Raw genomic sequence first — 16,140 nt, 5'->3', positions numbered from 1 at the left:
ACGGTCTGTATCCCTTCAACTCCCACTGGGCATTATCTTACCCTGTTTCTACCTCCTGCTGGACTCTGTTATCAAGGACATATTCCAAATTTATTCTCGAATGTCTGTTCACATCAGTGGGACCATACAGTATTTGTCCTTTAGTTTTTGGCTAGACTCACTCAGCATAATGTTCTCTAGGTCCATCCATGTTATTACATGCTTCATAAGTTTATCCTGTCTTAAAGCTGCATAGTATTCCATCGTATGTATATACCACAGTTTGTTTAGCCACTCTTCTGTTGATGGAGATTTCGGCTGTTTCCATCTCTTTGCAATTGTAAATAACGCTGCTGTAAACATTGGTGTGCAAATGTCCATTTGTGTCTTTGCCCTTAAGTCCTTTGAGTATATTCCCAGCAATGGTATTGCTGGGTCGTATGGCAATTCTATATTCAGCTTTTTGAGGAACCGCCAAACTGCCTTCCACAGTGGTTGCACCATTTGACGTTCCCACCAACAGTGGATAAGTGTGCCTCTTTCTCCGCATCCTCTCCAGCACTTGTCATTTTCTGTTTTGTTGATAATGGCCATTCTGGTGGGTGTGAGATGATATCTCATTGTGGTTTTGATTTGCATTTCTCTAATGGCCAGGGACATTGAGCATCTCTTCATGTGCCTTTTGGCCATTTGTATTTCCTCTTCTGAGAGGTGTCTGTTCAAGTCTTTTTCCCATTTTGTAATTGGGTTGGCTGTCTTTTTGTTGTTGAGATGAACAATCTCTTTATAAATTCTGGATACTAGACCTTTATCTGATATATCATTTCCAAATATTGTCTCCCATTGTGAAGGCTGTCTTTCTACTTTCTTGATGAAGTTCTTTGATGCACAAAAGTGTTTAATTTTGAGGAGTTCCCATTTATTTATTTCCTTCTTCAGTGCTCTTGCTTTAGGTTTAAGGTCCATAAAACCGCCTCCAGTTGTAAGATCCATAAGATATCTCCCAACATTTTCCTCTAACTGTTTTATGGTCTTAGACCTAATGTTTAGATCTTTGATCCATTTTGAGTTAACTTTTGTATAGGGTGTGAGAGATGGGTCTTCTTTCATTCTTTTGCATATGGATATCCAGTTCTCTAGGCACCATTTATTGAAGAGACTGTTCTGTCCCAGGTGAGTTGGCTTGACTGCCTTATCAAAGATCAAATGTCCATAGATGAGAGGGTCTATATCTGAGCACTCTATTCGATTCCATTGGTCGATATATCTATCTTTATGCCAATACCATGCTGTTTTGACCACTGTGGCTTCATAATATGCCTTAAAGTCAGGCAGCGCGAGACCTCCAGCTTCGTTTTTTTTCCTCAAGATGTTTTTAGCAATTCGGGGCACCCTGTCCTTCCAGATAAATTTGCTTATTGGTTTTTCTATTTCTGAAAAATAAGTTGTTGGGATTTTGATTGGTATTGCATTGAATCTGTAAATCAATTTAGGTAGGATTGACATCTTAACTATATTTAGTCTTCGAATCCATGAACACGGTATGCCCTTCCATCTATTTAGGTCTTCTGTGATTTAACAGCTTTTTGTAGTTTTCTTTATATAGGTTTTTTGTCTCTTTAGTTAAATTTATTCCTAGGTATTTTATTCTTTTAGTTGCAATTGTAAATGGGATTCGTTTCTTGATTTCCCCCTCAGCTTGTTCATTACTAGTGTATAGAAATGCTACAGATTTTTGAATGTTGATCTTGTAACCTGCTACTTTGCTGTACTCATTTATTAGCTCTAGTAGTTTTGTTGTGGATTTTTCCGGGTTTTCGACGTATAGTATCATATCGTCTGCAAACAGTGATAGTTTTACTTCTTCCTTTCCAATTTTGATGCCTTGTATTTCTTTTTCTTGTCTAATTGCTCTGGCTAGAACCTCCAACACAATGTTGAATAATAGTGGTGATAGTGGACATCCTTGTCTTGTTCCTGATCTTAGGGGGAAAGTTTTCAATTTTTCCCCATTGAGGATGATATTAGCTGTGGGTTTTTCATATATTCCCTCTATCATTTTAAGGAAGTTCCCTTGTATTCCTATCTTTTGAAGTGTTTTCAACAGGAAAGGATGTTGAATCTTGTCAAATGCCTTCTCTGCATCAATTGAGATGATCATGTGATTTTTCTGCTTTGATTTGTTGATATGGTGTATTACATTAATTGATTTTCTTATGTTGAACCATCCTTGCATACCTGGGATGAATCCTACTTGGTCATGATGTATAATTCTTTTAATGTGTTGTTGGATACGATTTGCTAGAATTTTATTGAGGATTTTTGCATCTATATTCATTAGAGAGATTGGTCTGTAGTTTTCTTTTTTTGTAATATCTTTGCCTGGTTTTGGCATGAGGGTGATGTTGGCTTCTTAGAATGAATTAGGCAGTTTTCCCTCCACTTCGATTTTTTTGAAGAGTTTGAGGAGAATTGGTACTAATTCTTTCTGGAACGTTTGGTAGAATTCACATGTGAAGCCATCTGGTCCTGGACTTTTCTTTTTAGGAAGCTTTTGAATGACTAATTCAATTTCTTTACTTGTGATTGGTTTGTTGAGGTCATCTATGTCTTCTTGAGTCAAAGTTGGTTGTTCATGTCTTTCCAGGAACCCGTCCATTTCATCTAAATTGTTGTATTTATTAGCGTAAAGTTGTTCATAGTATCCTGTTATTACCTCCTTTATTTCTGTGAGGTCAGTAGTTATATCTCCTCTTTCATTTCTGATCTTATTTATTTGCGTCCTCTCTCTTCTTCTTTTTGTCAATCTTGCTAAGGGCCCATCAATCTTATTGATTTTCTCATAGAACCAACTTCTGGTCTTATTGATTTTCTCTACTGTTTTCATATTTTCAATTTCATTTATTTCTGCTCTGATCTTTGTTATTTCTTTCCTTTTGCTTGCTTTGGGATTAGTTTGCTGTTCTTTCTCCAGTTCTTCCAAGTGAACAGTTAATTCCTGCATTTTTGCCTTTTCTTCTTTTCTGATATAGGCATTTAGGGCAATAAATTTCCCTCTTAGCACTGCCTTTGCTGCATCCCATAAGTTTTGATATGTTGTGTTTTCATTTTCATTTGCCTCGAGGTATTTACTAATTTCTCTTGCAATTTCTTCTTTGACCCACTCGTTGTTTAAGAGTGTGTTGTTGAGCCTCCAGGTATTTGTGAATTTTCTGGCATTCCGCCTATTATTGATTTCCAACTTCATTCCTTTATGATCCGAGAAAGTGTTGTGTATGATTTCAATCTTTTTAAATTTGTTGAGACTTGCTTTGTGACCCAGCATATGGTCTATCCTTGAGAATGATCCATGAGCACTTGAGAAAAAGGTGTATCCTGCTGTTGTGGGATGTAATGTCCTATAAATGCCTGTTAAGTCTAGCTCATTTATAGTAATATTCAGATTCTCTATTTCTTTATTGATCCTCTGTCTAGATGTTCTGTCCATTGATGAGAGTGGGGAATTGAAGTCTCCAACTATTATGGTATTTGTGTCTATTTCCCTTTTCAGTGTTTGCAGTGTATTCCTCACGTATTTTGGGGCATTCTGGTTCGGTGCATAAATATTTATGATTGTTATGTCTTCTTGTTTAATTGTTCCTTTTATTAGTATATAGTGTCCTTCTTTGTCTCTTTTAACTGTTTTACATTTGAAGTCTAACTTGTTGGATATTAGTATAGCCACTCCTGCTATTTTCTGGTTGTTATTTGCATGAAATATCTTTTCCCAACCTTTCACTTTCAACCTATATTTATCTTTGGGTCTAAGATGTGTTTCCTGTAGACAGCATATAGAAGGATCCTGTTTTTTAATCCATTCTGCCAATCTATGTCTTTTGATTGGGGAATTCAGTCCATTAACATTTAGTGTTATTACTGTTTGGATAATATTTTCCTCTGCCATTTTGCCTTTTGTATTATATATATCATATCTGACTTTCCTTCTTTCTACACTCTTCTCCATACCTCTCTCTTCTGTCTTTTCGGTTCTGACTCTAGTGCTCCCTTTAGTATTTCTTGCAGAGCTGGTCTCTTGGTCACAAATTCTCTCAGTGATTTTTGTCTGAGAATGTTTTAATTTCTCCCTCATTTTTGAAGGACAATTTTGCTGGATATAGGAGTCTTGGTTGGCAGTTTTTCTCTTTTAGTAATGTAAATATATCATCCCACTGTCTTCTAGCTTCCATGGTTTCTGCTGAGAAATCTACACATAGTCTTATTGGGTTTCCCTTGTATGTGATGGATTGTTTTTCTCTTGCTGCTTTCAGGATCCTCTCTTTCTCTTTGACCTCTGACATTCTAACTAGTAAGTGTCTTGGAGAATGCCTATTTGGGTCTAATCTCTTTGGGGTGCGCTGCACTTCTTGGATCTGTAATTTTAGGTCTTTCATAAGAGTTGGGAAATTTTCAGTGAAAATTTCTTCCATTAGTTTTTCTCCTCCTTTTCCCTTCTCTTCTCCTTCTGGGACACCCACAACACGTATATTTGTGCGGTTCATATTGTCCTTGAGTTCCCTGATACCCTGTTCAAATTTTTCCATTCTTTTCCCGATAGTTTCTGTTTGTTTTTGGAATTCAGATGTTCCATCCTCCAAATCACTAATTCTATCTTCTGTCTCTTTGAATCTATCATTGTAGGTATCCATTGTTTTTTCTATCTTTTCTACTTTGTCCTTCACTCCCATAAGTTCTGTGATTTGTTTTTTCAGTTTTTCTATTTCTTCTTTATGTTCAGCCCATGTCTTCTTCATGTCCTCCCTCAATTTATCGATTTCGTTTTTGAAGAGGTTTTCCATTTCTGTTCGTATATTCAGCATTAGTTGTCTCAGCTCCTGTATCTCATTTGAACTATTGGTTTGTTCCTTTGACTGGGCCATATTTTCAATTATTTGAACGTGATCCGTTATCTTCTGTTGGCGTCTGCGCATTTAGACAGATTTCCCTGGGTATTGGATCAAAAAGTTTGGAAGATTTTTCTGTGAAATCTCTAGGTTCTGTTTTTCTTATCCTGCCCAGTAGGTGGCGCTCGTGGCACATGTTTGTCTGCGGGTCCCACCAGTAAAAGGTGCTGTGGGACCTTAAACTTTGGAAAACTCTCGCCGTCCGGGAGGTTCGCTAGCCGAAGCGGCTTGAGCCAGCCCGGGGTCCGAACGCAGGGAGGGTTGCTGGCCGCTGCAGCCCGGGATAGAGCCCATCCGAATTTCCTAGTCGGCCCTGGGCGACAAGCGTGGCGGGAGGGCGCTAGCGGCAGCGGCCCGCCCGAGAGAGTGCACGTTCCCCGGGAGTCACGGGTTTGGAAGGGGCCTCCCCCACCCGTCACCGTTCTCCGTGGCCTGGGGATTTCCGATCCAATTCTCTCTGTTGGTCCGGGGGGCCGCGCGTGGTGTGGGCACCAGCCGCCTTGGTTTCAGGGGACCACCTCTCCAATTCTCCCAGCCGGCCCGGGAAGGGGGAAGGGAGTGACTCCGGCCGCTTGCCGCCCCACCCGGTGAGGCCCGCGCGCCTCGGTGATCTCACCCGAGCTGCTTCTCTCAGCCAGCTAGCCGTTCCAGGATGGGGTACACTGTCTTTTTTATCTCTGTTGTGGCTTTGGGCGCTTTCTGTATCGTTTCTACTCCCCTAGTATCTGTCCTGGAGAAGAAACTAAGATCCGCGTGTCTTACTAAGCCGCCATCTTCTAGCCCTTCACTCTTATTTTATCAGCATTTAATCTCAGCACCTGCCCTGGGCCTCTCTTTCCAGAGGAAGCAGTCTAAATAAGCTAAAGTAGCAGCTGGCACTTTACCTGGTGCTCCAGGGGCGACTTACATATTCTTTGTCTCAGGATTCACAAGCCTGGATTTCCACTTTCTTGTTTTTATACATTAATAAAATGGCTTTGTATTTTGAGATAATTGTAGATTCTCAAGTGGTTGTATGAAATAATAGAGATATCCCATATATCCTTTGCCCAGTTTTCCCCAGCGATAACATTTGACATAATTATAGGATGAGATCATGAACAGGATATTGACATTGATAAAATCCATAAACCTTGTTCAGATTTTACCTGTTTCACATGTACGTGTACCTGTATACGTGTACTTAGTTCTCTGCAATTTCACACGGACTTGTGCGTGTGTGCATTCAGTTCTCCGCAGTTTCACGTGGACACGTGTGTGTGTGCACTTAGTTCTGTGCTTTTTTCCACATATGTAGGTGTGTGTGGCCCCGTGTCCTAGGTGCAGAGCAGCTCCATCTCCGGCAGGTGCCTCCTGCTGCCTTTTTGTAGCTACTGTTGCTTCTGTTCCTTCCCCCCCCCAGTCCCTGGCGACCACTGATGTTCCCCATCTCTATTAGTGTTATTCTTTAAGAATGCTTCATAAATGGCATCGTGCAGAGTGTCACTTTCAGGGGTTGGCTTTTTCATTTAGCATGATTCCCTTGAGTTCAACTCCTTTTTATTGTGGAATAGGATTCTGTGGTATGACTCTACGGCAGGTTTTTTTTTTTTTTTTAGCCTATTTACCTATTGGAGATATTCTGTTTCTCCCCCCAATTTTTCACTATTACAAATAAAACTGCTATGAGGATTTATATATAGGTTTTTTGTGTGTGAACATCAGTTTCATTTCAGGATATAAATGCCCAAGAGTGCAGTTGGCTGCACTGGTTATTGTGCATTTTTAATATCCCGTAAGACGGCGTCCAGCCATAGCCCTTGTTTTTATGAGTGTTCTGGTCACAAAGTTGACTAGGTTTTGAGTGTTCTGCCTCAATCATTTTCTCCCTAGAAGCCCTGTTATCTTCATGAGCTGTTTTGCTGAACGCGAAGTGTTTCAGCAATGTGTTTGCTGTTGTTATAGCTACGATATTTAGATGAGGGGGATTAAGGGTTGTGTGAGTAGCTGCAGCATGGCAGTGAGCCTTGGACTGTCCATTCCCCACCCTGCAGGGATGGCGGCCCCTCTTCCTCCGTCTCGGTGCTCAAGCGCTTGGAGCGCAGTCAGTGGACAGATAAGATGGACTTGTGCTTTGGTTTTGAGAGGCCGAAGGAGCCCATTGAGAAGACAGGCTGGCTCATCAACATGCACCCCGTAAGCACAGTGCCCTTCTTTCATCCTTCTGCTCGGGAGACAGCTGCACCCCTTCTTGTGGTGATCTTTTCCTTGCCTTGAGAATGGGTGCTGCTCGGTGGTTCTTTGTCTGATGGTGTGGATGGGGTGCTCAGTAGATCGAGGGTCTCCAGCTTAGCCTCTGAGTGTCCTTCAGGGCAATAAAGAGAGCAGACAGTGTGGGAGCGTCAGGAGGGGACGGGGTCAGGGCAGTGAGGGAGAGCACCCTGCTAGCAGACTGACCGCTCCGATGCCTGTCCACCAGGCTGGGGTTAAGAGCTAGAGGACAAGGATTTCGTCTTTCAAGTGCTCTGAAAGGATAATTTTGTGCCTGTGTTGACTGCTGTATTCTCTTTCAGACTGAGGTTTTAGATGAAGATAAACGTTTAGTCAGTGCAGTAGATTACTACTTTATTCAAGAAGATGGAAGCAGATTTAAGGTAAGCCCCTGAATGCCACAGAAGCTAAATACCATTTAGATCCCAGGAGTAGCCGAGTCCAAAATAAAATGTATTCACTGGGCTCTGAGGTGGCTCAGAAGAAGTGCTAATAGCTTTAAATATGCACCTGCCCTGAGGCTGTCAAGAACATGTGCCATTTATGGAAAAGGTAGAGTTGAAACGTAAGCACGCTCATGATTGTGAAAGATTTTGCTAAAATGGCTTTTTTAAAGCCTGTACAGTGCTTTCTTTGTGTTTTTCCCAAATTTCCACAATATCAGTATTGTTTTGTTTTGTTTTTTGGGAGGTGCATGGTCCAGGAAACAAATGTTAAATTTTTTATTAGTAGTAAATCTTTTAGATTTAATTTGTATTTCCCTGGTAAGTGAGGTTCAGTTTGGTTTTTTTTTTGTTTTTGTTTTTGTTTTTGTTTTTGTCATTATGGTTTGTTTGGTTTTTGTATTTGTTTTAAAAATTTGAATATATAATTTTTATTACAGAAGTTACAGGTTTGTAGAAAATATAGAATTTCCATATGCCCCCTTATTAGTAACACCTTGCGTTAGTCATTATGGTTTTGACAACTTGAATTGTGTTCTTTCCTATTTTCTGTTGTTGATTGTCATAGATGTAAAAGAGCAATTTTTTGCTTTTGTTTTTAATGCTCATGTCATGTTAAAAATAATGTTTTGGCAAGCCATTGTTTTATTTAACTTTTTAAAAATAGCTGGTCAGGAAAAATTGTAAGACTTTGAAATGAGTTGATTGAGATGACTGAGTGTTCTTTCAGTGGAAAGTTGGCCGTAGTCTAACAGGCCCTTCATGAATTATCTGCGTCTTTGACCAGGCCATTCTAAAACTCTGTAGAGATCAAAGTTGACTTGTAGAAAACTGATAATAAAGCAAATGTTTCCTGCCCACGATAAGGCAAATAAAGTCTGTTACTTAGAGGCTATAAATCTCTGTAAAACAAATCCTTAATTGAACCACTTTAACTTCTTACTGGTTCTCTCACTAATTAATGTGTTAAATGAAATCTTTGATATGTGCTTAAACAAACAAAAGAACATGCAAGTCCTTGGCCCCCAGTGGCTCTCACTCACAAGCTCCTAAAAGAAGTTGGATTGTGAAGACTGAAAGGCCAGCAGTATTGCTTTGCCTAGACTCTCACCCTGGAGATGTGTGCTAACTATTTTCCTGTCATGCTCTTACCTACGAGACAGCAAAGTCAGGGATGATTGGATCTCAGGCTGCTTGTGGGCTATGACAAGAGACAGCTTATCTTCATTTTTTTCTCACTTTTTTCTTTGCCATCACCCTGGATGGGTTGGTGACCCTTTTTTGCAGGTGGCGTTGACCTATAAGCCATATTTCTACATTGCAACCAGAAAGGTAAGTCTTACATTGCATAGGCTCAGGTCATGTGAACTGTGCCATATTCTGTGGGAATTAAAGTGGGTTTTGGAACTGGGAATTCAAAAGGCTTTTAGAGAATTAGGAAGGGAAATGTATAAATTTTACAAATGGAAAGTGTTTTAATCCTGATCCTCATTTAGGGTTGTGAACGAGAAGTTTCATCTTTTCTCTCCAAGAAGTTTCAGGGTAAAATTGCTAAAGTGGAAACTGTTCCCAAAGAAGATCTAGACTTAGTGAGTATTACCTCTGCCTTCCGGGGTCAAAAAAGCCATTGCTTGCTCTTTCTGTGGCAAGTGGGATTGTTCATGGCCCAAGGAGAAATTCAAGTTGTGGTGGGAGGTATGGATGATGGGTCTTGGTGGCTGTATTTAAGTCCTCTTCAGAGAACTCTTAGCAGCAATTCTTGGTGCCATGTGCAAAGTTGGACAAGATGCTTTGTAGTTAGCATCCCTTTGACTTGTGTGTATTTACTTTTTTGTATTATCCCCTTGTTTTCTTCACCAATGAAGTCCTTTTTCTCTTGAACTCATAAGCCTGTCCTCATTACTTTATAGCCAAATCACTTGGTGGGTTTGAAGCGAAATTACATTAAACTGTCCTTTAACACCGTGGAAGATCTTGTCAAAGTCAGGAAGGAGATCTCCCCTGCTGTGAGGAAGAACCGAGAGCAGGACCAAGCCAGCGATGCTTACACGTCCATGCTCTCGAGGTAAGCACTGTTTTCTCAGGCATAGCAGCTAATTGGTCCAGAATTGCTGTCTTCCTGTTTTTTTCTTAAGTTAGCAAGATGGGTATAGGAGGTGGTAAGGGGCAGGGAAAACTTAGCAATAAAGCTACCATAATTATTGGCTTTGTTTGATGTGGAAATAGTTTTGAGTAATCAGGTCTTCAGTGCTTGGGTGTGCTAAATAAAGGGTGGCTGTGGTCTCCCACCTCCCCAGTGCTGTTACTCTTTACTTTTCAGAGTATTGCAAGCTCCACATCCCCCGTGGCCTGCACCTTCTGAGGCTTAGTTGTCTTTTTTCCCCTTAGTACTCCATTCAGTATTGGAAAACTTAGTGGGCTGTACTGTGCTGTGCATCTCGTGACAGGATTTCCCCAGGGCATGATCGGACCAGCTGTGGTCTCACCCTGGGCCAGGCACCTTATGGCTGTCACCTGGGGGAATCCTCGTGGTGCTCCTGAAGGACAGGCCACTGTCATTCCCTCGCTTTCTTGAGGAAGAAACGGATGCTTAGAGTTGTGACCCACCCCTGGGCTGCCTGAAGCCAGGGGATTCTGGTGGGATGATCCCCATGCCACACGCAGGTCCTCTTTTCTGGGCAGCTGCACTGGGGTCTTTCTTCTTGCCTCAGGGGAGCAGTCGTCTGTGTCACTCCTCCAGGAAGAACTGCTCTGGGGACCACAGCCCCCCACACTCACCGATCCTATTGACGCAGCCTTGGCCTGGTCTTCACAGCCTCTAGCTGCCAGTCGAGGGAAGTTGAGTTCACTGTTCTTTTTACTTTGTAGTGTTCTGCAAGGGGGCAGTGTAATCACAGATAAAGAGGAAGCCTCTAGGAAGGTGTCTGACCAAATGGATAACATAGTGGACATGCGAGAGTATGATGTCCCATACCACATCCGCCTCTCCATTGACCTGAAGATCCATGTGGTAAGTGCACTGGGGGTCAGGGCCTGTTGCTTGCATGGAGCTTTTACAGGGAAAAGGTGGGTAAGTCCGCAGGAAGTAGGTGTGCCCGGATGTGGGGCTGTTGGTGAGCGCACTGCCCTTTCTGCAGGCTCACTGGTACAACGTCAGATACCGGGGAGACACCTTTCCAGTAGAAATCGTCCGCCGAGATGACCTTGTCGAGCGACCTGTGAGTGCTGTGGCATTTCTCCATCCTGAAAGCTTGCTTGTTTTCTGAAATTTGGCACTGAAAGGTGGAATTTTTTTTTTTTAAAGGTAGATTTGATGCAAAGATTTGATTCGTTTTTCACAAATAACTTTCTTAAAAGAATAATGGAGTTAAAATTTTTTCATCCACCTGGGAGTATAATTTCATTTTGCACCTATAAAGTAGCATGTGACTTCAGTATTTGAGCTGGGCTGGATTTAAACATTTGAGGGAAAGTGTGACTTCCATTTGGGGAGTTGATAGGCAGTGTGGCAGGTGGAAAACATTGGATTTATAATTGGAAGACCTTGGTTCAAGTGCAAGCATATCATCTCGTAGAAGTCATTGTGCACAGCTTTCTCATTTCTAAAATGAAGATGTCAGGGTTGTTAATAAAGGTCAAAATGAGATAATACATTTTAAAGGGCTTTGAAACTAAAGTATTTTGAAATTCTAGGCATTTGCTCTTATCAGCTGTTCTAATCTTTGTCTCTTAGGTATTTAAGTTGAGTTTTCATACCATCAATGAGTTATGGCATTCTTGGCGTAGGTCAGTTAATCCCTAGTATCTGCTCCAGATTTTTCCCAGCTGGTGATTTGACTCCTGTTTTTAGAGACTGGGGGTTAGCACTGAGCCGCCCGTGGGTAGATGTGGACCTTTTCAGGGCGATCTGACTCCTGTTTTTAGAGACTGGGGGTTAGCACTGAGCCGCCCGTGGGTAGATGTGGACCTTTTCGGGGCGATCTGACTCCTGTTTTTAGAGACTGGGGGTTAGCGCTGAGCCGCCCGTGGGTAGATGTGGACCTTTTCGGGGCGATCTGACTCCTGTTTTTAGAGACTGGGGGTTAGCGCTGAGCCGCCCGTGGGTAGATGTGGACCTTTTCGGGGCGATCTGACTCCTGTTTTTAGAGACTGGGGGTTAGCGCTGAGCCGCCCGTGGGTAGATGTGGACCTGTTTGGGTCTGTAGAATGGAGAGGGGTGTGTCACTGACTCACACACACATTTTGCACCTTCAGGATCCTGTGGTTTTGGCCTTTGACATTGAAACAACCAAATTACCTCTCAAGTTCCCTGATGCTGAGACTGACCAGATTATGATGATTTCTTACATGATTGACGGTCAGGTGAGTGCCTGGACTTCTCTGGAGGAAGCACCGGGAGAACAGGACCTTTCTGGTCCCAGAGCTAGAGCTGCACCTGACCCTGTAGCTCATAGTCGCTGGATGAATAAATGAGGGAATGGGGTTCAGGAAGCTGAGTCAGCCGGCATCTGGCCTTCCCCGCTCTCCCATCCTCTGAGAATATTAGAGTGTTCGGGTAGCATTTCTCCTCTTTGGGAACTTCAGATGCTTCCGGTTGCTGCTGAGAGTTTTGTAGTGAGGATCTGCACCCGGTTTCTGGGTGGAGTGTTAAGAGGTTGTATCTTTGTTTCCTGCCTTTAACTGATGTTGACTGCTAAGTGATCTTCACCAGGGTTACCTGATCACCAACAGAGAGATTGTTTCAGAAGATATTGAAGATTTTGAGTTCACTCCCAAGCCAGAATATGAAGGGCCATTTTGTGTCTTCAATGAACCTGATGAGGTAAGTAAGGGAAGTTGCCACTTGGGAGATTGCCCACATGTTTTGATGTGAAATGAAAAGAAGAGACATTTGGACCTTTTTAAGGCCTCACTGCGTTTACTTGACCGGAGCTGGAGCCTGCTGGACTCATCCCCAGCAGTCTGTTCTTTATGGGGAGGCTGCAGGGGAGGTGGATGGAAGGTGCTGCCACGGGCCTCTTCCTCTGAACTTCAGAGGGGTATCTGGAAGTAGCACGGTGCAGAGAAAAAGGGGATCCCATGCTGCAATTTGTTGGCTTCAGGTTCATCTGATTCAGAGATGGTTTGAGCATGTCCAGGAGACCAAGCCCACCATCATGGTGACCTACAATGGAGACTTTTTTGACTGGTAAGTTTCATTTGTAGCTGAAAAGTATTGGGGGTGAGGGAGGTGAACAGGAGGAGGGCTGCTAGCAGGAATGTTTCCTTACCCTGTTGGAGGAGAGGATTGGTATGAGGTGCTCCTAGAGTTTCCTCTGGGAACCTCCCAGGAAGAAATTGGAGATTGGTCTTTCCCAGCGCTTCTCCATCCTCTTTGCCATAGGCCATTTGTGGAGGCCAGAGCAGCGGTTCACGGACTGAGTATGTATCAGGAGATAGGGTTCCAGAAGGATAGCCAAGGCGAGTACAAGGCCCCCCAGTGTATCCACATGGACTGCCTCAGGTAAAGGGGAGTGCGGCCTGGTCGGTTCTCTGGTGACTCGTTACCAAGGTCTCACTGGGGAGTTAATGAATGGGGCCACAGAGGTCAGGGACGGTTTTGTGGCTGCAGTCTCACTTCTAGAACAGATTCGTCCATGTTGACAAACCTCTTGGGGAATGTGGCCTCAGAAAAGCCTCTCCAGGGGACCTAATTCCACAGCAATCACCGGCTATCTTTAATCTTATACGCGTTTAGTTAGCAAACATTTATTGTATGTCCACCCTTGGGTTCAGCAGGGAAGGCAAACAAGAGGAAAGCTCTGGTGGAGTGAAGTTCCAGTCTATGGGAGCTCATGGCAGGGTCTCACTTCACCTGGGAGAGGGCAGGGAAGGGTCGGGAAGGAAGTAGAGGCGGCAAGACGGAACAGGGTGATGAAGGTCTGTTTGTGAGAAGGGACAGACACGAGCCTGTGTGTGCTGGAGGAGCAGGGCTTGATGGCAGGTCCTAGAACCAGGCGGAGGGTGCTCCTGAGCAGGTCCTGCCAGCAGTGCCCTCGGCCCAGGAAAGGCCTGGGCGGGAGAGGCGGGAAGGTGAGTGGGTTCCTTCCTGCCAGGGCTCCCATTTGCTTTTCCTCTGTGAAGCAGGAGTCTGTGTGTTTGCTGAGGGTGAGTTAAGGCGAGGGCCGCGGAACTGGCCCCAGCATTTCCCTGTGTCTTGTGTGGAAACGTGTGGGTTTGGGGTGCGCAGAGGAAGCGCACTGTGGGGGTCCTGCTGTCCACGCCTGGGCTGTCAGGACTGTGTGTCTCCGTTCGGTGTCCAGGGTGGCTTCTCCCACTACTCTTGGGCTTCAGGTCAGACCCACTACTGGGTCCCGCTTTCTTTCGCAGGTGGGTCAAGAGAGACAGTTACCTTCCTGTGGGCAGCCATAACCTCAAGGCGGCTGCCAAGGCCAAGCTGGGCTACGACCCCGTGGAGCTGGACCCCGAGGACATGTGCCGCATGGCCAGCGAGCGGCCCCAGGTGCCCAGCTGCCTTGCCCCGGCACTGCCCCCACCTCCGTAGCCCCCCTGCCCACGTGTCCCTGCACCTCCTGGCTTCCAGGGGTCCTATTGACATGTCTCTCTTGAGGGAGGGGAGCGGGAGTTCATACTCCTGATTGCACTGATGTGCATGATCCTGGTCTTACCGTGAACGTTTTCAAAGGCACAGAGGTGGAGGGAAGTTTATGCGCCTGGACGCCCACCGCTTGGGTTTCCGCAGTAACTTTCTTCGTGATGGTGGCAGCGTCTGTAACGCAGTTTCCCATTCTAACCATCTGTAAGCGAACAGCTCGGTGTGTTGGCTGCGTTTTCAGTGTTGTGCAATGAGCAGTAGCACCCATCACCAGGCCCCTCGTCGCCTTGAGCAGGCACTGTCCCCATAAAGCAGCCCCAGCCCCTGGCCTCATATCTGCTTGGGTTGCCTCTGCTCCTTCTGGACCTGTCCCGCCACGGGGCTCAGGTGCCACGGCTCCTTTTGTGTCTGGCCTCCTGCACTCAACTGGATGTCCTTGCGGGCCCCTGTGGGGACAGACCCCATCTGTCAAAGGGCCCTGGGCTGTGTCCACACGTTGGCGTGACGTGACTCTGAGGGAGCTTCCTGGTGCTCTCCCCTCAGACCCTGGCGACGTACTCGGTGTCAGATGCTGTGGCCACTTACTACCTGTACATGAAGTACGTTCACCCCTTCATCTTTGCTCTGTGCACCATCATCCCCATGGAGCCTGACGAGGTCAGTGCACGTGTCCTGCTCATTTTAGGTCCTGACCCCCGTGCCCTCTGTCCTCTGACTGCCCCCCACCCTCTCCCCTGCACCGACACCAACAGAGCTGGCCAAGTTTGGGCTGATCGAGGCTGAGGTGTGTGTGCAGGTTGACCACCGTCCTTTGGGGATGTGGGGCCCCGGAGTGAGAGTAACTGCTGGAGGCAGAGTTCATAGTGCTTTATCAATAGGTTTTCTTTCCTTTTATGCCCTAGGCAGCTTTAGGTGCCTTTTTGGTTGTTGACTTCGGTGTGGTTTTGGGACTTGGTGGAAGCTTTCTGTTTTTTCCTGCCAGGTGCTGCGAAAAGGTTCCGGAACGCTCTGTGAAGCCTTGCTGATGGTCCAGGCTTTCCATGCCAATATAGTCTTCCCGAACAAGCAGGAGCAGGAGTTCAACAAACTGACCGATGACGGCCACGTGCTGGACGCAGAGACCTACGTCGGGGGCCACGTGGAGGCTCTTGAGTCTGGCGTCTTCCGCAGCGACATCCCCTGCCGGTTTAAAATGGTGTGCTTCCTTTCTGGTTTCTTTCCTTAGGGTTCGAGCTCCTTCCCCCTTGTCCCTGTGGTAAGATCTAGAAGCCACAGGGGACTGGAGTAAATATAAAGTCTTTTTTATCTGGCTGCTCCGAGTACTGTCCCGCCCTCACCTCTGGGCTCGTGGAAAGGGCTCTGGTACGCTCGCCTCACAGGGTGCCAGTGGCATTGCTGCAGCAGCTGCTGACGGGCAGCGCGATGGCAGGCACCACGTCCTGTCTCATCCGTGCCCTCTTGTGGCGTTTGTGCTAGAATCCCGCCGCCTTCAACCTCCTGCTGCAGCGCGTTGAGAAGACCATGCGCCACGCCATCGAAGAGGAGGAGAAGGTGCCCGTGGAGCACGTCACCAACTTTGAGGAGGTAACGGTCCAAGGGCCAGTTTGGTTTTAGGTGAGGCGGGTGCAGGCGGGAGTCTGGAAAAGTACTGTTCTTCCTGGTGCTCTACTGCGTTGACTGACTTCTTCCCGGAAACGCTGGGTGAGCCCCGAACGCCCTGCTGGCAGCGTGGGCGCTGGGACCAGGGGCAGGAGCTCTTCCTCCAGGGCTTCCCTTTCAGAAGGCCAGGCCGGCACGTGGCCGGGTGAGGTGGCCCAGTGCAGTGGGGAGCAGGAGACAGGCTGGCGTTCGAAATGAGAACCGGGCAGCGTGGAAGGGACAATTCTTTAACACATTTGGGCTTTGTCTTGTGGACAGTGAGAAGCCAATGAAG

The 16,140-nt window shown here is 45.5% G+C and overlaps 1 protein-coding gene across 1 annotated transcript in view; it reads left to right on the top strand.

The window, feature by feature from the left end:
- POLE (DNA polymerase epsilon, catalytic subunit) overlaps positions 1–16,140 on the top strand; it is a 70,721-nt gene that overhangs the window by 3,928 nt on the left and 50,653 nt on the right. The window contains exons 2-16 of the mRNA XM_077159512.1: positions 6,953–7,094; positions 7,472–7,552; positions 8,900–8,944; positions 9,109–9,201; positions 9,523–9,677; positions 10,481–10,622; positions 10,750–10,830; positions 11,867–11,974; positions 12,324–12,434; positions 12,715–12,800; positions 12,996–13,115; positions 13,982–14,114; positions 14,751–14,864; positions 15,190–15,402; positions 15,684–15,791. Coding sequence (XP_077015627.1) covers positions 7,020–7,094; positions 7,472–7,552; positions 8,900–8,944; positions 9,109–9,201; positions 9,523–9,677; positions 10,481–10,622; positions 10,750–10,830; positions 11,867–11,974; positions 12,324–12,434; positions 12,715–12,800; positions 12,996–13,115; positions 13,982–14,114; positions 14,751–14,864; positions 15,190–15,402; positions 15,684–15,791 — 1,665 coding nt within the window. The 5' untranslated portion in view covers positions 6,953–7,019. The remainder of the gene's footprint in view (positions 1–6,952; positions 7,095–7,471; positions 7,553–8,899; positions 8,945–9,108; positions 9,202–9,522; positions 9,678–10,480; positions 10,623–10,749; positions 10,831–11,866; positions 11,975–12,323; positions 12,435–12,714; positions 12,801–12,995; positions 13,116–13,981; positions 14,115–14,750; positions 14,865–15,189; positions 15,403–15,683; positions 15,792–16,140) is intronic.

This window comes from Tamandua tetradactyla, chromosome 5 (assembly GCF_023851605.1).
Source record: "Tamandua tetradactyla isolate mTamTet1 chromosome 5, mTamTet1.pri, whole genome shotgun sequence".
NCBI classification, from domain to species: Eukaryota; Metazoa; Chordata; class Mammalia; order Pilosa; family Myrmecophagidae; genus Tamandua; species Tamandua tetradactyla.
This window is presented reverse-complemented; position numbering and strand designations above follow the sequence as displayed.